The following is a 26,603-nucleotide window of genomic DNA, read 5'->3' as shown; positions in this document are numbered from 1 at the left end:
GTGAGCCATGTTATTTTGTAAATTAAAAAAATACTGTTTGAAAGTGATTGGGCAATATCTGAATTTGCATGTTCATATTTTATTTTATTTGGCGTGCTACTTTAAATGAATCAGAAGTTACTCACCAGTTACTCAGTAGGCTACTTGAATAGTTCTTCCACAAGCTGCTGACTTTATCAAAGTAATTATTTTGGCTACTTTGAACTACTAATCAGCTGACTCATATTACTCAAGAACACTACAATTGTTGGCTACTCTACCTTGAGTTTGCAACAACAAACTTTTGTTTTTTTAACCTGTCAACTGCCGAGAAGCGAGCTAGTTCAGTATCTTCTTCTTTGTATTTTCCAGCAGTCTGGATGGCGCGTGGTACCATGCTGCCTCTCACAGGTTAAACATGGTACTACAACAGGTATTGTTGGTCACCTCGAGTGCACCACTGTAAGCACACGCATGCTTTTTTTTCTTCTTACCATGGGTTCTCTCATATTTGAAAAATGGGCTATGATTTTAAAAGCTGTGTATTTACCGCTTAAGTTAAGGTAAAGAACACCAATTATTGTATTTCTTGCTATTCTCCTTACTAAATGTGTGAACATTCTGCATCACTTTCCAAATGTAAACAGAAGCAAATACACAGGTGAATGAATTAAAACAAAAACAAACAAAGTGGGACGGCGAAAATATCCCTCGGTTCTATTCTATACGGTGTACCTGCAAGCTGTTGCAGCTCCACAAATGGAGAGAGACAGCCAGTCATACCTGATACACTCTCACCACCGCACTCTCTGTATTGAACCTCTTTGAACTGCTGCATCTGGTTGTGCTCAAGGGTACCGTCAACAGTGGGTTTTCTCTGCGCCTTCCTTCGGGTTAACGGCGACTACCCGTTTTTGTGTGTGCTTTTTTTTTTTATTGCTGATTGGTTAAGGCAGGCATCTATTTGAGGGAGGAGTGTTTATTCTCTGTGATCATCGCGGTTACAAATGCTAAGAACAAAATTACATATGAAAGAAAATGTACAGATGGAGCCAGACATGACTAATCAATCACCAACCTGGTAAGACTCGAGAAAAAAAAACTCAATTCGGAGTAAGATTTGTATTTTATTTTTTTACTTATGGAAAGATGTGAACAGAAAAGGGTACAGGAGACTTTATATTACACACTAGACATTTTAAAGTTTTTTTTAAATTCAGTCACTTAGATATAAATTTAGCATGTGAATTATTGCGGTGGTGTAGAAATGTAGTGGGCGTTTCTAATATTTTGGTAAGGTCAATTAACTCAGTGAGAGGCGAAAAATTGTTGTTAACAATATAATGCTGTGTACATGTACATCCACTATAATAGTGTTAAAATACAGAAATGGTCCAATTTAGATTTTTTTTTTAAACAAAAACATTGTATTCGTTCACAAGCAAAACCTAATGAAGTGTCTTGTGTGTTTTACAACACAATTCTGATCACTCAAACAGACATTTTGTGACGTCAATTGGAAATGTCATCTGTCGTGTGTATTTGTCATTATTGCACCATGTGTTATTGTCAAATAAAGCCCATGTATGTACACAGTTGAGCCCAAAATGAGTCACAACTTGGCCACGTTTTGAGTTTGTGATTTTTGTTGTCTTTGGCTTCTTGTTGTCATTTTTCTGGCTTGAAATGACACACAAAGTGGAAAAAGAGTGTCAGCGCTATTTTAGTGGCTAAATTCTCTTCAGTTCAGTTAATTTTTAACACGTTTTTTTTTTGGTAAAATATTATTATTATATTACTGTATGTGCAATACATTTTTATTGCGTCAAAATTACTGCATTCGTTTTTTATTTAAAGTTCCTTTAATGCCCTCTATTTTTTTTTTTACGCACGATTAATGACCGCCTCTTATTTGGACATCCTGTACTGGGGGACATGTCCACATCAAAATTTTGCAGTAACAAATTTAATAATAATGCATATATTTGTGGAGACTGGTGTCAAGTTGTATTTTACAATTTTTAAAATGTGCAGAATTTCACAAATTACTTCATGTTAAAGATGAGATAGCTCTTAATATGAAAAGAAAAATGCACTGAGCCGTCACCATCATCTTACAAATGCAATTATGCCATCTAGTGGCAGAAAAAAATATCTCAACACAAATCAATATCACACCTTTTTTTTTTTTACAGTGCAGTACAGTACACCTTTTTAATTTTAACTCCATTTTATGAATTATTATGAAATGACTGTATCAATGACTAAAAGACGGAGCCATATTACTATTAGTTTAAAATTTTTGTCCTCTTTTATGTTAAAAGTATGAAAACTGTACATTTTATTGTGGTATAAAATTTCCGATTAATCGTGAGTTAACTATTGAAATCAATAATTATGATTAAAAATGTTAATTGCCTGACACCCCTAGTTCTTATATTTAATATGTTCAACCTATGCATAATGATACAGTAGCTTACAATAATATTTAACATACTGTTAATTTAAAAAAAAGAAAAGTTTTGCTTTATGGTGCTTGGAGTATTTTTTTTGTTTCAGAACTGACCAGTGATCTAGCGTACAGTATTCTAATTTACTGAACATATGAGTATGAATAATATAATTTTTTAATAGAATTCAATAAGAATTTAACTTTTTTTTCCACTTTGTGTCATTTCCACTTAGTCACCCATTCAACAAATAAAAATGCACTTGAGCTGAAGATATGACACATTTTGGCCTTCACTGTACATAGCACATCCAAGTTTTTTATGCGAGGGACTTGATATAGCGATACAGCCGGCTTCCGAGGCGTTTACGAAGATGTAATCCTGTCAGGTTGTGAGATAGGAAAAGAAAGAAGAAAAAAAAAAAACCTTAACTTTCCAGATGTGCGCTCTCCAGATGTACTCTCTAAAAAGCAAACTATCATTTTAAGCAGACGCTGCTGGCAGCCTGTCACGTCTTACCTCGGCTTTAACGAGGCAGAGAGGAGAGTAAAAAAAAAAAGAAGAAAAAAAAGAAGAAGAAATATGTTTGACAGGCCGACACGGGATGAATGGCGAGGATGCTGCGCGAGAGCGTTCGACACTAAACAGTACGTTTTTTGGGCACCGGCTCTCAGGAAACTCTCCTATCGCAGCCTGGGGAGCTTTTGCCAGCGCAACTGATGTGTTTACTAGGCCGTCTTTTATCTGTGGAAAGAAAGAAGCCAAGACCCTCATAACACTTTATGGGCTTATATTTCACTGTCTGACACCATGTAAGCGCTGCTACGACACTTATGTAGACTGAAATCCTGCTGCAGCCGCGCCAAAAAAGGAACTATGAAGTATCATATCGAACTCACTCGGATGCTTACGGCGATAAAAAGGCAATAAAAGTGTGAGAAAAAAAATGAAACATCCAGCCAAAAATATACACTGCGATTGCCTTAAACGGGTGATGGTTTTTGTTTCGCCGGCGGTGCGGGTTTGGGAGAAGCTTGGCGGCGTTTGGTTTTTCTCAGTGTCAAGGACAGGGGGTCCATAATGACATCATAACCGGACCCCTCTGGGATTCCTGTGTGGGGACAAGGACGAACGAGTCAGTCACATTGGAATGCGCAAACGCTTTGATAGAGAGACAGCCAACAATCCCATTTCTTTATGAAAATATTTTCAAAAATAAATGAATGAATAAAAATAAAATACTAAATTAGCAACCATTTAAAAAAAACCTAGTCATAATAAAAATAAATAGTAAATTAATAATACAAAATAAATTAAATAAATGAAGTGATGTATAATTAAATGTTGGTTCAAACAGTTTATCATGTGGCATTGGCTTCATTTTCATTTCTTTTAATCCAGTATAATACATTTGTTAGAAATAGTTCAGTTGCATTCCAAAACATTATTCATGTAAAGTTGACCTCCACATAACTGTGGTTCAGTATTCACAAATTCCCCTATTTGTGAGTTTAAAAAAAAAAAAGATTTTGTGTTTGCACCAGATCATACACTTAGTCACATTTATATCCAATTTTTTTTAATGGTAATTATAAATTATTCAAAATGTTTTGCTATTCACGGTCAGTTTACTGTAATCATTTAAAAATCAAAATATGAAGTTTTTTGAAGTGTAAATGTTCTAAGTGGCTTTCAAAAAAATATTACTAACGTATACTTTTTAGGAAAAAAATCTCTGCTGTGTTTTTGATGAACACTTGGGCCTACTCTGAAACAGGGTTGAGCGACTTCCGATTTTTATTTTGTAATCAACGCTAAGGTGATGATAGTTTTTTATTTTTTTTTATTTTCATATCTCCTCTGATGGAGGAGTTATGAAATCGACTTGACAATATAATGGATCGACTTAAATTCGTTCCAAAGACTGAAGTCAATTTGAATGTCGACGCACAAAAAAAACAGCGCAATGCTCTTGTCCTCATGAGAAATGCGGTCTTCCTTCAGGCATAACATAACCGCTTTTGTCCATATGGCGGCGCCATAATCAACATAGTCTGAAAGTTCCTTAGTGTTGCTTTAAATTGACGTTGATTAACGCTTGCTCACTCGCTTTCCCCGCTGTCCTCGGTCGAACACCAATTTGTTCATCCAATCACATTGCAGACTTTTGAAACCTGTAAAACTAACACTAATTTCACGTAACTGAAAGGTCGCTACTCTCCACAATAATTGTTGACGTTAAAATATAAACGTAATTATTGCGCAGTGGTAAAGTTGACACATCGGCTACTTGACTAGTAGACTAGACTGCATTTCAGTTTTGGTCATTTGGTAGTACGTGGAGAGCTACAGTAAGTCGCAAGTTTGAAAGCCACTGTCCTCCATCAAAAGGAAATTAGGTTAAAACCAGAGCCCAGACCTAAATCTAATAGAAAATCAGTGGAGTGACCTCACACAAGAGACGCCCTCGCATTCGGATATATTTATATTTGAAGTACCGTATGTGTCATGTTGATGAATGCGTCATTAAGTAAAGTTTGAGGGTGTGCACACTGATGCAATTAACATTCATAAATTATGTATATTTTTATGTCTCTACCCACGACTGCTAAATGAAATGAAAAGTTGTCGTGTTGTTGGCTTCTGGCTCACCGTGAATGCCGATCATGTGCTCCAGGATCAGGATCCTCTCAGCCAGGATCTTCAAAGCGTCCCTGAGTTGTGGCACCGCGTCTGGCTTGAATTCAAAATGTCACCGTTAACAGACGAGCGTGTTCCATGCAAATCTTTTTCTCATAGTGTACATTTATTCTTGCAATTTTAGGACTTTATTGTAGTTTCATGTATTATTATTATCACAATATGATGATTATTGTTTTTTGCTAGTAAAATTATAATTATCTAGTACAAAACTGTGAGTAATTCCCCAAAAGACATTACAAATTTATTCTCACAATATCAGGATTTTATTTTGGTAAAAATATATAAAATAAATAAATAGTACTAATCATTTTTGGCATTGTTTTGTTTTGAGTCTTCCCGCATTAATGAATGTGATGTATTGTAAAGCGCTATTTGGTGTAGAAAACACGATATAAGATCAGCCCATTCACCATTTACATTACAAATGGGACTTTATTCTGGTCAAGTAACATTTTCATCTACTATGATTACTTTTTTGTTATTTTACAAAAATCACTTCAATGTAATGTTTGTCTCATAAAATTAACTCATTCACTGCCATTGACGGCTATAGACGTCAAAAATTCATTAATTCCCTAATTTCTATTAGTTTAAACATTTTTTTCTAACAAGAGTATAAAAACCTAGATTTTTTTTATTGTACATTTAGAACAGATAAGAAAATGTAATCGCCTGACGCCCCAAATTTTTTATAATCTTTTTTTTTTTTAATCGTGTCAGGCAATTAAATGTTTTTAATTGTAATTAATAGTTAACTCACGATTAATTGTATATCTGTTCTAATTGAACAATAAAAAAAATCTAGGTTTTCATACTTTTGTTAACAAAAGTGTGAAAAATGTTAAATAGAAATAGTTCAAATGAACTTTTGACGTCTATAGCCGTCAATGGCAGCGAATGAGTTAAATTGGATTATTTCCCCATTATATTACAAAGGTGTTCTTGCAATATTACAACTGTAGTCTGGTTTAAAAAAAATAATAAAAAAATATAACAATAATAATAATAATAAATTCAGGTAAATTGACCAGGCTATTTTTGCACACAAAAAAAAGTAAAGAAGAAAAATATCTTGTGATACTATGATCACACTCTACTCTTACAAATATTTTGGTAACATGCAAATATAGTGCATATACAGTCGTAAATGTAGGTAGGATAGCAGACACTTCTTACATCATTGAAGCTTTCACCTGGCTCTCCTTTGAACCCCGGCCGTCCCTGTGAAAAAATAAAACAATCATCTTGTCATGTCTTTACTGTTTGTGCTTAATATAACACAACAAGCGTATACTCACATCTAGGCCCGGCTGGCCCATTTCACCCGAAAGCCCCTGACGGAGGAATAAAGACAAGAGAGAGGACATATTTTAGCACCCTTGTTCTCATACACTCGTTCTGGTCTTCGGCAGACCTCCGGTCTTAAATCATTGCACTAGGATCGGCTTTAAAGGCGGAGGCCCACTCGAGAGGGGAGCAAAGTGGCCTTGGACAAAGAGAGCAGGGAGGATTAGTCACGGGCTGGAGCAAGTCTTTGAAGAAAAGCTGCTTCACCTTTCGGATCACATGACATCACGGGACACAGACTTAGAAATAATATCCAATCAATTTGTTCAGCCACACAAGTCATCCTAAAACAAACATTTCGTATCAATGAATCAGCCTCACCCTTTGCCCTGGATCACCTCTGGGTCCAGTAATCCCAGGCTGGCCGGGGTCGCCGTCCTTGCCCTTGTGTAAAACACAAGGACACATGTTCATGATGATTGACTCATTTATTGTTGAACATTTGTGGAAAGGTACTCACATTCTGTCCCGGTATGCCTGGAATCCCAGCAGGGCCCCTGGGTCCCAATGGACCTGTACGCAGTAATTGTACACAATTTTTGATATTATTGTGTATTAGTATAAAAGTGAAATTCATGTCATGGCTCCTGGACGACCTATGTACCTTGAGAGCCAGGTTGCCCAGGTGGACCAGGTGGCCCAGGTGGGCCATTTAGACGGATGTACTCCCCATCTGGACAAAAACAACACACGCGCACAATTAGCACAAATGTTTCACACTATTCATTAACTCCGTTTTTAATTCATTCCCCTCTCAAAAGCATTGAACTCATTCACTCCCGGCCATTTTCACTGAAGCAACCCCCTTCGCTCCCGGCTGGTTTACTGGGCTTTAAATGATTTTGCAAGGCCCACAGAATACTGTGTTCTATTGCTATAAAAACATAGAATCTACCAAAAGAAAGATGACAGTTTCTTCTTTCATCAGGAAAAAAAAGCATATTTGTATCTGTTTCCATTTTGCAGCAATTAGCATTAGCACATAGCTAAGTTTCATCATTAGTCACAAACCTGTTGAAAACACTGGCCCAACATGGCCCTGGTTGATCTCGTATACTCTGCTGCCACCAGCCGGCCGTTTTTGTAATTACTACCAATGCTTTACCCGTTCTCTGCAGTTCAGAGGCTGCATCACAGCCTTCTGTATGCTCTAGCATAAAAAAACATAAATTATGTTTACATATGGTTTTGGAAGTGCAGGACAAAGTATTAAAACACATTTACCGGTATACGTTTCTGGGTTTAAAAGAGTTTGAATGAGTTTAATATTGTACATGTATATCACAAAAACCTGGCATTTGGCAAGGGGTGTGTAGACTTTTTATATCCACTATACTGTACATTTTCACCATGATACATGCGATTGTAAAAATATTTTTTTGACAAGAATAAAGAGGAAAGTTAGCTATGTTTTGGCCTTCATGTGATCAGACTTACCTCCCAAGCAGGTGTATTAGCTACTAAGGAGGTGTTTCGTTGCAAGCTTAAACAGTTTGTTAAATGACGCTTGTTCTTTTAGAGCCTTAATATGCATCGTTAACTCATTTGCTCCCAAAAACGTAGAAATACGTTCTATTTTAAATGTTTTACGCATCCCAAAGACGTATTAATACGTTTTTATGTGTGTGTGTTTTTATGTAACTACAAAGGTTGAAGAAATGGTAGTTATTACACAAACAGCCAGCAGGTGGCAGCAGAGCATAGGAAATGAACCAGGACCATGTTGAAAAAAAACCTCGATTACTCACAATTCTAAATAGATTTGTGAATAATGATGAAATTGAGCTATATTCTAATGCTAATTGCTGCAAAACGGAAACAGATAGAAATATACTTTTTGTCCTGATGAAAGAAGAGATTCTAATCTTTCTTTTGGTAGGTCTCATGTTTTTATAGCAATAGAACACAATATTCTGTGGGCCTTGCAAAATCAGTCAAAATCCAGTAAAAACAGCCGGGAGCGAAGGGGGTTGCTTCAGTGAAAATGGCTGGGAGTGAATGAGTTAATACGCAGGGAATATTTGTTGTCTACCTTTTAATGTCGTGTTTAACATGTAAATGTGTGTTGCTTTGTAGTTTGGAGACTTGCTCAGTGCGCACAATCCAGGCGTATCACATGACATCCCTGGCGAGCTGCAAAATCCCAAGCTCGGATCACCATACAATTAAATTGCGCAACCAACTGCACGGATGAGTGACAAAAAAAGAACATTCACGACAGTCTAATAGTTTCCTTTCCCACCCCACCCAAGTGTAGGCTGTTTTATTAACTTTTATTTTTGCACACGACTAATTATTGAAAACAAATCTGACAGGCTGAAAATAAAACAGAGGACTTTAACATATGCCAGCCAAAGTGCTTATTATTATATATTATAATCATTTGTGGCTTGTATAATTTTGGCCGTTTCCTAAGAGGCCCTCCGAGGCTTTATTTGTTTTTACAAATATACAGCGGGTCGGATCAAAAGCTCTCTGCGGGTTGCGTACGGCCCACGGGCAGTAGGTTCTCCGCCCCAGTGTAGGAAGCCAGAACTTTAATTAAGATAACATAGTAGTTGAGATGATAAGAGTCACCACTGAGGTTATATTATTCCCACTTTTGACAGTGACTGACAGCAGCAGCAGGACAATCCAAGCCAGCGCTCATTAAACGGCATATTAGAAACTTGAACATGGTGTGTTTTCACAGAAAAAAACACGTGAGCGTTGGAATGGGCGACTTGTTTCTCAGCATGTAAGATGTGTCAAAGAACGCTTAAAAACACTCCTACTTCCTCTTCACTTCAGCATATGCTCAGCTTGCCACATGTCGAGGCTGTGCTGTTACATGATGGCGAGAGACCACGGGGAGAGAGAGAGAGAGAGAGAGAGAGAGAGAAAAAAAGAAGCAGATTTTCCTCTGGAAGTCATTTTCTTATGTTCCGCTTTTGCTCCGACCTGGAGGCCTCGCCAAGAAACTTAACATGAGTGGCAGACCATCTCCTCCCCTCGCTGGCCGCGGGCCATGGTGTGTTCCCCCCGAAACGCACACTGTTGTGCTGACAGCTAACAAATTAGGGCCGATTTACAGCCGCTTGATTCCCCCCCCGAAGCTAACACAGTCCCGCAGACCCCAAATCTGCATTGTTCCAGACCTGCAGACACAGTTGTGGGCTCGGAGAGGCAGACACAGCTTAATCAGAGCAAGTCGACCACAGGAGCGCGACGCGTGGATGTCTGCTGCCTTCTAGTGGTAAGAGTCACAATCTAACTGCACAGGATTTTAGCCATTGGTTCTTTCGCGCACTACTAGAGAGAACACACGTACCACTAGTTATACTCGTATCACACTTTTAGAATGGCTTTTGTCGACCTTTTCATCATGTAACGTAGACACGGCGTCAGCCATCTATATTGTATAGCCCTTGTCCTCATTTGGGTCATGAGTGAGCTGCAGCCTATCTCAGCTGACTTTGGGCAAGAGGCAAGGTACACCTTGGACCGAGCTCACATGCAGACAATCAAGGATCCACACTCACGTTCACACCTGTGGCGAGTTAAAAGTCTTAAATTAACCAGAGTTGTTTTGTTTTACTATATTATTACTGTGAATTAAAAAATATGATGTGTTACTATTATGCCTTGAAAGGCACACATTTGTCCTTTTTTTTCTCTGACTCTTTAGTGGAAACCAACCCCTCCCCCCTTTAGCCCACAATTGGGTCAAAAATAACCCAAATTGGGTCAAAAAGAGACCGACCCAACTTTTTGGGTTATTCTTTTAGCCCACAATTGGGTCAAAAATAACCCAACAAATTGGTCAAAAATGGACCCATCCTCTACTTGGGTCAATGTAACCCAACTTTGAGTCAAGAAATGGGTCTTTTAGTATAAAAAAACTCATAAATATTGGTCAGATCCTTGGGTCCAAAAAATTGGGTCATTTTGTATAAAACAACACAGAAAGCTGGCTCAAATTAACCCATAAAGTGGACCTGTCCATTTTTGATCCATAATTGACTCAACTGTTTTTATAATGCAATAAGTTATATCAAATGAATAACCCACAAAACAAATAATAAAATTGGGTTGCCGTGTGTGTTATTCATTTCATTTCACCCTACTTTTTGGGTTAATTAGCACAAAAACTAGGGTCAGTTCATTTTTGACCCAATTCACTTGGGTTATTCAATTCAACCAAAAAGTCGGATCAAATGAATAGTTCACAAAACAACCCAAAAAATGGGATTGCTTTGTGGGTTATTCATTTAATTTGAACTATTTAGATCCAATTTGTTCAATTAACCTACAAAGTTGGGTCACATAAATAACCCAAAAATTGTGTTGCTTTGTGGATTATTAATGTAATTTGACCCAACGTTTTAGGTTAAATAACTCCAAATAGTTGGAATGATTTTTAATGTTGTGATTTGAGCCCCTTTGTTGTTGGTGGTCTTTAGTCAGACTGCTGTAAAGTGTGGCACAGCTACGTCAGCTGAGCACATGGGAACAATTAAACTCAATGAGCGCCAGCGCTTCTCTAGTAAAGACGTGCTTCGCTAAATGCGTAAGACACATTGCTCGTTTAAATACTTACAGAGATCGCTGCTCTGGTCGTTTTCCACCTGTAAACTCTTTTCCATTCACGTGCTTGTATTTTTTTTTCCACCATAGTGTATGAATGAATAAACAGCAGGAACGGTTGAGCGTTGTAAGTAGTGATGGGAAAATGAAGCTTCATGAAGCATTTGTGATATTTTTTGACTCCCCTAGATGGTGCTCTTGGTTTAAATATAAAGGCTAGTGCAAAGGAAATTTATTACATTTCCACTGAATCTTTCAACCGAGAGTGGCATCTAGAGGCGTCAAAAAATATTACAAGTGCTTCATGAAGCTTCATTTTCCCATCACTAGTTGTAAGTGTGAGTGTGATCTTCTCACCTTGCTCATCCACTTGAAACACATCCCCATTCACGTGTACGATAGAAGCCCTGGAAGGGGGACCTGGAGGACCTGGTGGGCCAGTCGGGCCAGGGAGACCCCCTTCACCAGATATACCTTTGTCCCCTTTTGAGCCTGGACACCAACAGTTAATAAGTTGAACAGATGATCCTCCTTCCCAAAAAGACATAAAATTCGGACGATGTCTTACCGATGACTCCGGGAAGGCCTGATCTCCCCGGTGAACCCCGAGGTCCGGCCTTGCCTGGTGGTCCCATGGGCCCTGGTACTGCCTCGCAAGCACATGCAGCTGTTTAACAGATATATCTGTTTACAGTATATGTCGGGTGGGGAACGTTTCGCTGAGACTTCATATCAGTGAGCAGTGCGGTTTGTTTGGCTTTTGGGGGAAATTTTTCATATACTGATGCAAAAAAGTTTTTTATCCCCCACACCCACCCCCCACCCCCCACACACACACAAAAATCTTGATTTCAACTTTGAATTAATTTCTCCCCAAATGATATTGACATTATCGACTCAAAATATAAAGTTTCTATACAAAAAAAACCTGTCACCTAATAATTCAATTAATCGTTTATAATTGCCCAGCCGACTCTTCGGTACACTCTAAAAAGAGAATTGTTGAACCAACTTAAGATTACAAATTGAATTGTTGACCAACTTTTAAAAAAAAAAACGTAACGAATTAAGTTAGTCCAAAGTGAATATATTAAGCTGAATTATTTATGAGTTCATTAAACATAATATATTTACCTGAATGAAGTTAATGCAAAGTGACTCCAATCCAAAGTATTAAGCTTAATGAATAAATTCAACTTAATACGGTATATTCACTTAATTCAATCGCGTGCTAGCAATTGAAGCGACTTTTTATTTTAAATTGGTCAACAATTCAATTTGTAATCTTAAAATTGGTTTAAAAAAAACAAAAAACATTATCCGAACCCGTTATCATCCCAAAATGAACTCAAATGTATCAATAAAACGGCTTAATCGCCCATTCCTACTTTATATATATTTAATTATTCGTTTTTAAAAGTAAATGATGCATCGACATAACCTGGTGGAGTCGGTAGCGGTGCGTCCACCTCATTGCCGACCGTTCCCTGCGTTGGCCTGGCGACAGGTGGCGCCGGCAGCCGCATATCTTCTAACAACTTGATCTGTCACGCCCGCGAGAAGAAGACAATCAGTTCCTCGTGTGCTCACAAACTCCACGTCAAGTGAGCTGGATGTTTACCTGTGACTCGATGCTGTTGATTCTGACATTCATGTCCATGATTGTGGTGCAGTTCATGCACTCTGCGGACAGAAAAAAAATAAAAATTTGAATTCCTCCTGAAATCATGTCACTCACTCGCAGGATAAATATTATTTCATTATTTTGCTTCAACGCAATACACTAGAGCCCAGTGTGTGCACCTGCTTGTCTCCTGATTTGGCGTCTTCCCAAAAAAAACAAACAAACAAAAAACATTCACTCCATGTTACACATGGAACCGCATACATATCCACACTGGCCGATATTTTTGCACGGCCGCAAGTCAAACAAAAACACATATTTAAAAAGGCACCGTTCAAACAAATGAGTTGTTTCTTGGCAAAGGCCTCAGGAATAAGCGTGGCGGTGTTTCATCTAATAAACCGCCGAGTTCAACTGTCGGGACATGATTTAAACATAAATGGGTGTTATTGGTTTGCGAGAGAGTGAGTCATCATAAATACATCGCTTCACCCTCAGATATATAGTACATGACATTAACGACGTTAATGATCGTAAAAACAAACTAGAGCACTTAAGATGCATTAGAGTACAACCCAAAATGTCTCATTTTAATATTGCATTTGTGGAATATGAGTTAAGCAGCATGCTTTTTCTCGTTTTCTATCCATCTCAGGGGGCGGCCATTTTGCCACCTGTTGTCGACTTAAAATGACATCACAGTTGCTCGGGGCTCAGGTGACGACCAATGACCGTTCGCCCTGCTCATTTGGTTTGGTGGTTGGTCCTTTTAAATCATTATTATGAGATTATTTTTAAAATCACTGATCCATTTTGAACACCCACTTTAGTTTCAATAATTGTCCCTCGTCATATCGCGGTTCCCTTTTTTCTGTCTTGTGGATTTTATAATCATATAGGACATCTAATTTGATAGGATTTTGCATTGATTGTTTTTCGGACTAATGCTATTGTTAACCCATTTGCTCCCAAAAACGTATACATACGTTCAATTTTAAATATTGCCATAGTCCCCAGAACGTATTTAGACGTTTAAAAAAAAAAAAAAAAATCTTTATGCTAGAGCATAAAGAAGGCTTTGATGCAGCCTCTGAACTGAAGAGAAAGCTTAAAGCAATGGTAGTTATTACAAAAACGGCCAGCAGGTGGCAGCAGAGTATAAGAGACCAACCCGGGCAATGTTGCAAAAAGGCCCCTCCCCCCCAATGTTTTTACCAGATTTGTGAATAATGATGAAAACTGTATTCTAATGCTAATTGCTGCATAACGGAAACAGACACAAATATACTTGTTTTTCCTGATGAAAGAATATAGACTCATCTTTCTTTTGGTAGGTTCCCTGTTTTTATAACAATAGAACATAATATTCTGCGGGCCTTGCAAAATCAGTCAAAATCCGGTAAAACAGCCGGGAGCGAAGGGGGTTGCTTCAGTGAAAATGGCGGGGAGTGAATGAGTTAAGTAACTTGTAATCACTTTTCTATTTCTTTGCATCCAGCAAGACTAGGGAGGGACTAAAAAGGAAGCTAATATTATTATATTGTTGATTTTTGTGTGATTTCTCCACATTTTTTACTGAAAGAATTTACGAGCAGCAAGTGTATATGTTATCAAGCACATACTGCATCTTGGGCATGGAAGACACAGCTTTACATTGTTTATTGCTATGGATCACCTGTATGAACACATAACAGCGCCGGTCCACAGGGAAAAAAGCTTACATTTCTTCTAAATAGGAGCCTTTCTCCGTTCTTTGGCTCAAGTCTGGATTCTGGAATGTCAGCTGTCAGTCCCGCAGATGGGACCCACCCACATTGTGGTCATAGCAGAGAAAGCAAAAACGAGAAACAACTGGCGCTCATAAATAACGCAGCAACAAAAATGACCCCAACGGCTGCGCTCTGCCTAAATCGACATCTGCAACCGCAGAGTACAGGATGCTAACAGTGGCTGCTGAGGTTTGTACTTTGCTGAAATAGGACGCCATATACCCCCGTGTCAACGGGTCTCCCGGCACATTAATCCGGTCCTGTGGTGTGCTGGATCTTCATGGGTGTGGTTTCTCAACGCCGCTTTGCAACATTTCTTTGGAGCGCGGCCACTAGCGGAAGTGACAATCAACATTTTAAATGGCTCCTAAGGATTCGTCTAACCCAAACACTGGAGACGGGTCAACCGCAGAGGGAAGGGACGACCCCATGTAGGCTGTTGTGACTGCTTACACGGAGTCTCTGCCGTGATGGAAAATTGTCAAAGTGGCAGCACGAGCTTGAGAGTTTGCAATCACAAAACCCTTGATTTGGTCAATCAGGGGTTTAAAGAGGAAGTTAACCTTAAACATTTCTTGACAATAATATGTTATATGTGACCTCACTAGTCAAAACATGATAGCCTGATTAATATTGCATTTGTGGAATCCATCTCAGGGGCGGCCATTTTGCCACTTGCTGTCAACTGAAGATGACATCACAGATGCTCAGAGTTCAGGCAGCGACCAATCGCAGCTCACATGTTTTCTGAAGTTGAGCTGTGATTGGTTGTTCCCTGCGACCTGAGCAACTGCGATGTCATTTTCACTCGACAACAAATGGCAAAATGGCTGCCTTCTGAAATAGATAAAAACTGCTGGATTTTGATGCTTAATCATATTCCACTACCACAATATTAACCAGAATACCGTATGTAGACTAGTGGGGCCGCATAGAACATATTACTAACAATAATTTTTTTAAGGGTTGACTTCCGCTCTTTGCGTGCACATTGAGATGCTTAATCAATGAAAATGTAATTGACCATCCACTGGAAAAACACAGGAATCCTCTTTAACGGAAGACACAGGTGGATAAAATGTCCCATCCGTCTGTTACGAAATACAGCCGAGTTATCTATCAAAAGAGAAACAAGTGTCTCTGACTCACCTACAATATGATTGATTTCTGCTCTCCAGGCCTCCTAATATCCTTTCTTCAGTGCTAATGGGCTAACTTGTCTTGTCCAGAGCCAAGAATCAGCCAGACATAAGTTATCATAAAAACACACACAGCAGCAAAACATGAGAAAAAAAGTCAACCTAGCATGTGTATGAAACAGAAACAGCATGTTTTCCTAAAGGGATTTCCATTTCTGGGGTTGGAATTTAATTATGTCGGGTTAGAAAACCAAACTTCCCCTTGTGTTCATGCTGATGTATACAATGAGACCACAGCTATGGGGTCTTGCTTGGATCCATAATTACACCAAGGCGACAGAAGACAGCGCTATTTTTCTTGGACTGTACTCAACTCATGGGGAAAGAATTCCAATTGGGTTGTGTTCAGTGAGAAGCAAAATAAACAAAAAACCTATTGAGAGCAATTTGCTCAGGACAAAGACAAGAGGGGGGGGGGGGTGTTTGTCCATCACAGATGTAAAACAAAACTCTGAATCTGTGCACAGTGCTGAGAATCAAAAAAGGAGATTAATGTTAGTCTTAGGCAATCAGCTGCTGAGAGGAAATAGTAGGATCGTACTTTCCTCAGAGAGTGAACGTGAATGGAGACTAAAAAAAAATCGCAAAAATGTGGACTGATGGAGGCGCTATATCAACAGCAGTTCACCGGAAAGACCTGAAGCAACAACTGAAGAAGAAACAGCTTTCTTTCTTTTTTTTCTTTGATCATGGAGCAACTGTTGCACACGCCCATTTCCTGGTTGTGAGGCAGAGGTGGCGCGCTCCAGCCATCGCCAGTCATAAAAACACAGTATATACAACAACGCTGAACTATATTTACAATTTAATATGTACTAGTGGATGAATGTTTTGGTTGTAGTTAAAAAATGGCAACTTAATATTCATATAATTTCTTATTTCTCGTCCCTGATCGTAAAATGGCTGCAGGAAGGCGGCCGATAATGGTACAGGTCACCGCCGCGAGTACCGATACCTTAAAATATGACTGGTATTGGCACCAATACCGATGCCTTGGTATCGGTAGTCACCCATCCTAGTCAGGATGATACCAACTCTGTCTCATTTTGAGCCAGGAAAAACCCAGCTCACCTGTTTTCTGAAGCTGAGCTGTGATTGGCTGTTATCTGAGACCTGAGCAACTGTGATGTTATCTTCACTCGACTGCAAGTGGCAAAATGGCCGATTTCTCATATTGATCAAAACTGCTTGATTTTGATTTTGATTTTGCTGCTTAACTCATATTCCACTAACACAATATTACTCTAATACTATATTTAGACTAGTAGTGGGGCTGTATAGAACATATTATTGTCAAGAAATTTTTGGGGGGTTGACTTCCTCACTCATTCACTGCCATTTTTTTCATTTCATTTCATTTTTTATGAAAACCTAGATTTTTTTATTGTACATTTATAAGAGATATACAATTATCACGCGATTAATTATGATTAAACGCCCCTTATTTTTAATTGTTTTTTTTAATTAGGCCCGTCAGGCGATTACATTTTTTAATTATAATTAATCACATGACTTCACTAGTTAACTAACGATTATTTAAAATGTTTATATCTGTTCTAAATTTACAATAATTTTTTTCTAGATTTTCATACTCTTGTTAGCAAAAGTGTGTCTATAGCCGTCAATGGCAGTGAATAAGTTAAGCCCTGGATCGTTCACAAAGTACACTCAAGCCCAAATGTTGAGGCTTCAGTATTTGCTCCATCAGACCTGAATATAGATCCGAGAACCGCAGACAACCTCCAAGAAGACTGGCTGCATCCCAGAGTGGCCCCAACCACCAAGAACAGCTGGCATGAACACACACACACACACACACACACACATCCAAACTGGAACACACCTACACACATCCTGACAGACAAACACAAATCACACTGTCACAAGCCCTTTTGGTCACACACCCATTTTTCGCCACAATGTGACAGAGTTGAAAGCACTATTTCTGAAAACCAAGATGCCTGGAAGACCACACGTGGCACCATTCAGCATCCCCGCCATGATACCACTTGACAGGTCACACACCATTTCCAATAAAAGGAGACTTCGCAAACATTTTGCTAGACGTGATGCAATGACAAATTAACCCCGATGCCAATCATCTCATCATCTGGCACCGTCTGCCAGCCTTTTCAAGCCTTCAACCGCAGGAGGAGACGGATGGGTCTTGATGGCGCAGACATGCACTCATCATCTTTTAATTATCTTGCGTGATTCCGCAGGGGGAGCAGCAGCCATTACAGAACGGAATTAAAGGCGAGCTTATTGCGGTTCAATTGATTTGACGGTGTCTTGTGAAAGGGTGGGGACGTAAGACTGAAAGAATTGCACACGAGAACTACTTTCAAGTCACAAAGGCACATTTTGAGGAAAGGCTAGCAGCAAATTCTGCTTTCAACTCTACGCCACCAGCTGGGTTTGGGACAGTCTGTTTTTCCACTTCTAACTAGTACACCGAGAACCTGCAAAACCACAACAAAGTGGAAACTGTGGAGTACAATTCTACAGCATCTAAGATGGTGTGTTCACAGTGGTCATTTTTGAAAGTTCTATGATCAGTGATTGACAGGTAGTGCTTACATCAGTGGTCCCCGGGCCGCATACGTATATAGCTCCCTTTCCCCCTCCTTTTGTTAAAGAGTATATATGTTCCGATGTGTTAGTGACAGCACTGTAGCCGTTTCATTTATATTTCACATATAATGAAAGGATGGGCTATTTGAAAAAAAAAAAAACCTGATACAAAAGGAGAACTGACAAACTTGGAAGCATCAGTTTTCCATTCCAAAGGGGGTTGGAGGCAGCAAACAATTCCCTCACGTATTAACTCATTCACTGCCATTGACGGTTATAGACGTCAAAAAATCATTTAAACTATTTCTATTAGTTAAAAGAAAAAATCTACTTTTATTAACAAGAGTATGAAAACCTAGATGTTTTTATTGAACATTTAGAACAGATATAAAATTTTTGATTAATCGTGAGTTAACTATTGAAGTCATGCGATTAATTACTAGTAACATTTTTAATCGCCTGACGCCCTTAATTTTTTAAATAATCATCTCGTCAGGCATTTACATTTTTTTATTGTAATTAATCGCATGACTTCACTAATTAACTCACAATTAATCACAAATTTTATATCTGTTCTAAATGTACATTTTCATACTCTTGTTAACAAAAGTGCGGGTGGGGGGGGGGTGGGGGGGGGTGAAATGTTAAACTAATAGAAATAGTTCAAATGAATTTTTGACGTTTATAGCCGTCAATGGCAGTGAATGAGTTAACAGGCAAAGTTCCCAGCCTGTTTTGACTACAAAAAGAACGATTACAGATAACATTTTATGGACACATATGTCTCTTATCATCCTGATAGAAAGAATCTTTTGGGAGAACTGAACCAGCTTAACTCGAGTGGATGCAGACTGAAGGCGGGACAAAAGGAAAGCCGTCATTAGGCGCTGCAAAGACCCAATGAGAAGCCGTTGAAAGAAATGGAAAAACACAGAAGGAGCACGGGGAGGAACATCATCCATCAGGCATATGAGAGCGGGAACAGCTGAGCTTTAGCAAGTTAAAGGTCACCGTCCGACCTATATGTGAGCACAACCGGCGATGTAATAGAGACATCACTCATATCCTCGCATTGTCAAAGTTGCAGTCTACACAAGCACATGTGGGATATGAATCGGTTTTATGGCTTTACCATAACGAGCATAGAGAAGGTTATCTACAGGACAAAGGAAGTTAGATACAGTACGTAAAAAGCAGCAAGGAAATTGCATTGTTCCCGCTGAATCTGGAGGTCAGGAAATGGCCAGGGAATCCATTCCAGACTTAAAGCTTTCACTTTCGACAAAGGTGGAGTAATGTGACACTGTGATAATTGGTACAGGCCTCACAATTGGGTCTGCTTAGAAGTTATCCGCATCCTCGATGGAATACTTTGGACAGAACATCTAAGACACATCCAGATCTCCCAACATTTTAGGGTTTATATATATTCAATTCGAACACCTTTAACGACAGGATGCTTCTAAAATTCCAAATTCAAAGACGTCTTTTTGGGCCAAGTAGTCCTCTAGATGTGGTCCGTGTGCTCCTTTGGAAGACTTCAAGGCTAACCAAAAACCCCTCTGTCTTCAATGTAGCCATTACCTATCATGATCAATTACCAACATCATTGAGGCTCTGAACATTTGCCCACTCAGATCCGAGAAAACGAAAAATACCTTGTTTAACTCATTCACTGCCAGTGACGCCTATAGACGTCAAAAATTCATTTGAACTATTTCTTTTAGTTTACTTTTGTTAAGAGTATGAAAACCTAGATTTTTTTTTTTTTTTTACATTTAGAACAGATATAAAAATTTGTGATTAATCGATTAATTACAATTAAAAAATTTAATTGTCTGACCCCCCTTATTTTTAATAATCTTTTCTTTTTTATTAGGGGCATCAGGCGATTAAAATGTTTAATTGTAATTAATCACGACTTCACTAGTTAACTCAAAATTAATCACAAATTTGACATCTGTTCTAAATGTGCAATAAAAAAAATTCTAGGTTTTCATACGCTTGTTAACAAAAGTTCAAATGAATTTTTGACGTCTATAGACAGGAAAGAGAGGTCAAGTATTATGGAAGCATCTCACAATTGGAACAGGAAGATGGCATATTGATTCAAGGTGAGGATCAACGCAATGTCAAAATGAATCATTACCCCCTTTAACACTGCCTATTAAACATTTTCTGCTTTTTTTCCCCTCCATTCTGTGAGAATAGGACAGACATGGAAAAATTTGCAGCCTTTGAAGATAATATCAAAGCTGTAACAGAGGCTGGATGCCAAAGGTCAAGGATATTCCGCAGAGCTTTTGGGCTATTGATGGAGCCCGCAACCATGATCAAAAGATTTATGAATGTCCTTGTGACAAAATGATATAACATGCAACGTTTAACCTCAGAGATTGCACAAAACATCTTAGATATTTCGAGGAATGTTAAGAGTAGAATCCAGCAATTGTCTGTCAAAAAACAAAAGCAAAAAAAATGTTTTGAATCATGTCATTATTTGTTTTTGCTATAAACAAAAGAGAGTAAAATCCATTAAAATATGAAATACGATTTTTTTTAACAAAAAATCTGAGATTTTATTTGACGACCACACCCGCCCAATCCTAACCCCAGCAATGAGCTTCTTAAAATGCTCTCTCTTTCGCTCTCCATTTCTGGGAGTGTCTGAGGCCTCAGAACATGGAGCCAAAATCCCATCAAAACAGAACCAGAGATGATGAGGTCATCTTCATTGGACAAGACTATCGCCCTGATTACACCGCTGGCTCATGGCCCCAACATGGCCGTTTATTGCTGTCTACAAAGACATGTACAGTACAATAGAGCATATAACTACTTCCAGAATCAAACTCTTGAATCTACCTTGAAACAAAATGTCTTTGACATTTTGTAGCTGACTAGGAAGTACTATTTAGCTTCCTAGCCTCAACCCTACCCGCGTAAAGGCACCAAATTGAAACACTATTTTTTTTAATTTTCTTTCACTGGATTGTGCACATGTACCTAATGTTGAGGTCATTGCCATTGCCGGCTATAAACGTCAACAATTCCTTTGAACTATTTCTGTTAGTTTAACATTTTTTTCCACTTTTGCTACCAAGAGTATGAAAACCTAGAATTTTATTATTGAACATTCGTTAGTTAACTAGTGAAGTCATGTGATTAATTAGAATTTAAAAAAACTAATCGCCCGATGTCCCTAATTAAAAAAAATATATTTAAAAAATGAGGGGCGTTAGATGATTAAAATTTTTAATCGTAATTAATCGCATGACTTCAATAGTTGACAAATTTTGTATCTGTTATAAATGTACAATACAAATTTTTTCAAGGTTTTTCCAAAAAATGAAATTATTATTTTTTTAAGTTAAACTAATAGAAATAGTTCACATGAATTTTTGACGTCAATAGTCGTCAATGGCAGTGTGATGAGTTAATTGAGTAAATTATTATTTGAAAAGATTCAGCTTGGTTAAACTTTGCATTTGAACAGGGGTGCCTAGACTTTTTATACCCACTGTATGCTTCAAACGCCTGTTGTCACGCTGATTATTATAACATGAGCGAAGCCACATTTTCATCGAAACGACAGCCGTGCTTTTTTTGTAGCATCTGGGGGACTACGGCATAGGAACACCTTCAAAGCGTACGTCCCCTCCTGTGCCAGCCCTCGCACGCTCCTCACCGTGCAATTGTCCATGACATCAGCCTCTTTTTCTTTTTTTCTTTTTTAAAGTGTAATTAACAAAATCCAATGTAGTGTGCCAGCCGTCCATATGGCGATGATTTCGCAGGCACTCTGTGGCAATTTGGAGTGCATAAATCAGTTTAGTCAAGCCTTAAACAAACAGCCATAATACTTCTTCACACTTCTACAGCCACTTTGGTCCCAAGCGAACCATAATCGCTGGCATTACAGAAAGAGCGGATATAACCATGTGTTAATCCTTGTGTGAAATAATATCCAGACCACCATAAATAATCATTTCCAACGGCTTTGTCATAAAGTCTCTCTTGATTCCATTAGCTAACGTGTGCTTTCTTAGGCCTAGCCAAAATCTTGGCTTTCCAAGCGTAACAATGCTAATTATGACCAACAAGCCAAAATTGAGTCTTGAGGTCATTATTATCAACTTTGGGTAGACCATGCCAGCGATTTGAGAGCACAATTATGTAACAACCGTTATACAGGATAAAATATCCCGCCGAGGTGCTGTTCGCTTGTAACACAGTGCAACTTCGAGGTCGAACACAATCTGTTCTGGAAATAGAAAATAAAGGATATTGAATTACCAAAATTCGATCAATTGAGTGCACCGGTAAATTAGATCGATTAAAGAATCCAAACTATTTTTCACCAGTTTATAAACACATATTACGCATACAAGTTCAATTCATAATTTAAAGTGGAAGTCAACCTTGTACATTTCTTGACAATAATATGATATATGTGACCTCACTAGTCAAAACACGACATTCTGATTAATATTATATTTGTGATAATATGAGTTATGCAGCAAAATCCAGACGTTTTTATCCATCTCAGGGGGCAGCCATTTTGCCGCTTGCTGTCGACTGAAGATGACATCACAGTTGCTCAGGGCTCAGGCAACGACCAATAACAGCTCACCTGTTTTCTGAAACTACGCTGTGATTGGCTGTTACCTGAGACCTGAGCAACATCGATGTCATCTTCAGTCCACAGCAAGTGGCAAAATGGCCGCCCCCTGAGATGGATAACAGCTGGATTTTGCTGCTTAACTCATATTCCACTTAACTCAATATTAACCAGAATACCATATTTAGACTAGTGGGGTTGCATAGAAAATATTATAGTCAAAACCAATTTGAGGGGTTGACTTCCCCTTTAAAACGTGGATGCAAGGTTTTAATTGGCTAGTGGCTAGCATTAGCAGCTAAGCATCATCTCCAGCTAGCATGGCACTGAACTACTCGTTAACACCGGAAACATGATTGGGATTTGCTAGAGTGCCACTGCTTAGTTCACTTAACCTGTCGACCTAACCTGTGTACATTCTTCTCCTTTTCTTCACACTATTTTAAGGATTCTTCTTTTGAAATTAGTAGCACAAAATGCCTCATGTGACGTCGGGATTTTTATTTTTTTACTTTTCCCCAAAAAAATTATTACCAAAAATAGTTCAATCTTTGCGGGTATTTCATTAAGAGGCAAGTGGAATTGTGTTTGTCTGCGCGGTTGTGACAGAAAGTGTTCTATACACACACACTTGTGCATAACCACCAGGCTGTTCCCCACGTCTTCACACAGACTGGCTTGGTCTTTAGTGGGTGCACCATTTCTGGTATGTGGTATCCAAGAGCCGCAGTGGTCATCATTAAAATGTACTGCCACAACTCTTTTATACTGCTCTGCTGGACATTCCATTGTGTTTTTCATTCATTCATTCATTCGTCTCCAGCAATATGAATGTTTATCAGAGCAGCATATTGCATGAGTCCTGCTTATGTAGTAAAAGTAGAGAATGCCGCGATTTATATGCCTGAAGGTAAACCAAAACAGACTTGATGAAACAAGCAGTCATGTCAAGGGACCACCTGTACAGTAGCACAATTAGCCAGCTACACACCAGCGGACATTAAATGCAGCTCAGGAAGTTGCCTGGTGTTGTTAAAAAGTCGGATGCAGCCTTCGGACACTCTTAAACACACACTGTGTTCTTCCTGCATTGTATTTTTTTTTAAGGCAGATGAACAAAATAGGAATAATCTCACCTTCACGACAATCCTTGCCAACAAACCCGGGGCAGCACCTCCATTCCAATGCAGTCACTTGCTTGTAGGAAACCATGAAAGATGGTCTGAGGACGGTCCTGTAGCTGATCAAAAAAAACATACGGAACATTATTTACAATAGGGGTGTGCCAAAAAATCGATTCTCATAAGAATTGCGATTCTCATTTAGTACGATTCAGAATCGATTTTAAATGTCCCATGTTTGTGTGTGCCTTTATTGGAAGCGCTGTTCATGTTGTACCCGATTTGGCCACTGAGGGACAGTGTGGGTCCACGCGGTCTGATACACTGTTAAGTTGTAGCCACGTTAAAGAGTAGAAGGAAAAAGTCACGATCAAGCTATTCCAATAAAAGTTGTTTTTTGCAGCGTGGAGCCGTTCTTTTGAGTGATAAAAGTGCCGTGAGTAGCGCGCTTATTAGCATTTAGCGAGTCAGACTGGAGCAGATCATTACGATTCCTTGAACATCTATGAATTGAAGCAAAAATCATTGTCAATCAAATCATTTTGAAGCAAAAATCGTTCCTAATCGAATCGCACACCAAAAAATCGGAATTGAATCGAATCGTGAGACACTCAAAGATTCCCACCTCTAATTTACAAGGTCAGTTTGTGTAATTTCATGGAAACAAAGATGCGACTGGAGATAATGTAAAAAATAATAATAAAGAAATCACCATATAACGTTTAAAAAAAAAAGACTAAAAGAATGACAAAATTACTGGTCAAAATACCTGAGAACTTTGGAACAAGTTGCAGGCCACCGGCAGGTCTGAAGCACCCTCTGCACAGAGGGTTGGCTCCCATTGTGCACCTGACAGGATACTGTCTTGGAAACAGTATACTGACACCAGTTCCTAAGGTACAGAATGACAGAAAAGCTGTGTGTAAAATACTCAATTCGGCGTGGTTGTGCTTTTTCCAAAGGGGAATTTTTTTTTTATTGTATTTCCTTTATTCCTAGTGAGCTATTTCTTAAGGTGCATTTTTGGGCTACTCATGCAGTCCATGGGGGCTACCTGGTGCCCACAAGCACCACATGTTGGTGGCACCTGGTATAGTGGTTTGCAGGTCTGCCTCACAGCTCTGAGGTTCAAGTTTGAGCGAATCTCAGCTCCAGAATTCCTGAGTGGAACTGACGTATTGTCTCTAAAAAAAACCGCATGAATGCATGGGTATTCTAAGCAAGAATTGTTTTTGTTTTTTTTAACTCCTATTTGTTTCTAAGTGACTATTTTATGCTATTGTATGCTATTTGTATTTGTTCTTGAGGGATAATCTTGTGCATTTAAAAATATACAGACATGTTTAATATATACTTGCGTATAAATGTTGCCCAAATTCTGTCCTAGGATTCAGCTAATTAATACAGAAATAAAGAAAACTATCACAAAAACATTTAAAAGTCTTTATAACTTAGTATTTCACCCGACTATTAAAAACACTTTTTTTTTTTTTTTTAAAGAGCTCAGTATTGTTCATTCGGTAATGTCATCATCATTGCTCTCTTTTTTAAATTTTTATTATTTTGTATGCGGGTGAGTATGTTTACGTGTATGTGCGTGTGTGCGTGCGTGCGTGCGTGCGTGTGTGGATTCGTTAGTTCACCAAAAACCTATTAAAAGAATACCATACCATTCACCTAAACCGAACACATTAAAAACACACCTAATACTTTTGATAGGATGACACCACCACTGCTCCCAGTCATTCGCAGTGCATTCTGGGATTTGTAGTCATTGTACAGTTGACTGGAAATTTGCCGTTGTTTCAGAAGTAATAATAAAATACGTTCCACTTATCACCACAAATGTGTACAAAATGACCCAAATACGAGCATTAGATTGTGCAGGTATGCTCACCTGAGCTGGGAGCCGCTACCGGGCGGTCCAATGGGGCCACTCAGCCCCTGTACCGGTACGATGCGCGGCCGCTGCACGGTGATGCCCGGGAGCCGATAAATAAACCCTGTTCCCAAAGATACCCCGAACAAACACGTCCATGTGCAAAACGTATACAAAAACGCTGAAACCATTTTGGTTCTCTCTTCTTTTCTTTTTTCTTTTTTTTTAAGTATCCCTGATGTAGATGCTGCGGATGATAATTCGTCCTTGTGGATTAAAAAGCCATCTTTAACGCAGTGGTCATGTAGTTCGCCGGCTTGAAACAAAGTGGTGCTGTCACACAACTTCTGCCTATATAGCGTAGTACAATGCGGCGTTCTGACGTGTGACACATTGTGAGGAGTCAAATATCCACCGTGCGTAAAAGGCGCATTGGATACGAGTCAAGGGCTGGACCCACCGCGTAAAAGCCATTACTAAGTCACCGTCTAATTACAGGAACCTCATTAGAAATAAACGTGGGAACCAAAACCGCTTCTTGTCATTCCCGAGACGAATGTGTCACAAAAGCCACCCACTTCATCCCAATAAAATCATAAAGTTGGATAGATGCATTTGTAAAAAAATAAAATAAAAATAAAAAGTCTAATTACAGGAACCTCATTAATGATCGTGGGAACCAAAACCACTTCTTGTCATTTTTGGTACTGATGTGACTCAAAAGGGAGCAATTTTAAGCCTATAAATCCATAAAGATGTACTAATGAATTA

General features: G+C 38.7%; 1 protein-coding gene across 1 annotated transcript; it reads right to left on the bottom strand.

Annotated features, from left to right (window-relative positions):
- Positions 1 to 1,086: 1,086 nt before the first annotated feature.
- Positions 1,087 to 26,060, bottom strand: col26a1 (collagen, type XXVI, alpha 1). The gene is made up of 14 exons (XM_086080916.1): positions 25,851 to 26,060; positions 24,723 to 24,845; positions 23,969 to 24,072; positions 12,667 to 12,728; positions 12,487 to 12,589; positions 11,614 to 11,712; positions 11,403 to 11,537; positions 7,084 to 7,152; positions 6,940 to 6,992; positions 6,801 to 6,863; positions 6,431 to 6,466; positions 6,309 to 6,353; positions 5,082 to 5,166; positions 1,087 to 3,540 (listed from the first exon to the last, which is right to left on the bottom strand). Exons 1-14 carry the CDS (start codon positions 26,021 to 26,023, stop codon positions 3,413 to 3,415), a joined length of 1,278 nt encoding a protein of 425 aa, XP_085937042.1. The 5' UTR covers positions 26,024 to 26,060; the 3' UTR covers positions 1,087 to 3,412.
- Positions 26,061 to 26,603: the final 543 nt, after the last annotated feature.

Source organism: Leptonotus elevatus, chromosome 7 (assembly GCF_054856555.1).
Source record: "Leptonotus elevatus isolate MCC_2025b chromosome 7, RoL_Lele_1.0, whole genome shotgun sequence".
NCBI classification, from domain to species: domain Eukaryota; kingdom Metazoa; phylum Chordata; class Actinopteri; order Syngnathiformes; family Syngnathidae; genus Leptonotus; species Leptonotus elevatus.
The sequence above is the reverse complement of the archived record's forward strand: the minus strand, read 5'-3'. Positions and strand labels throughout refer to the sequence as shown.

Bases quoted from the DNA above. Each gene is read 5' to 3' on its own strand.
- col26a1 (XM_086080916.1), bottom strand. From the start codon at position 26,023: ATGGTTTCAGCGTTTTTGTATACGTTTTGCACATGGACGTGTTTGTTC. The intron at 11,538-11,613 runs GTAAGACATCGT...GTTGGTGTCCAG, and splicing joins AGGCCTTCCCGGAGTCATCG to GCTCAAAAGGGGACAAAGGT. The intron at 6,354-6,430 runs GTGAGTATACGC...ATTTTTTCACAG, and splicing joins TGGGCCAGCCGGGCCTAGAT to GGACGGCCGGGGTTCAAAGG.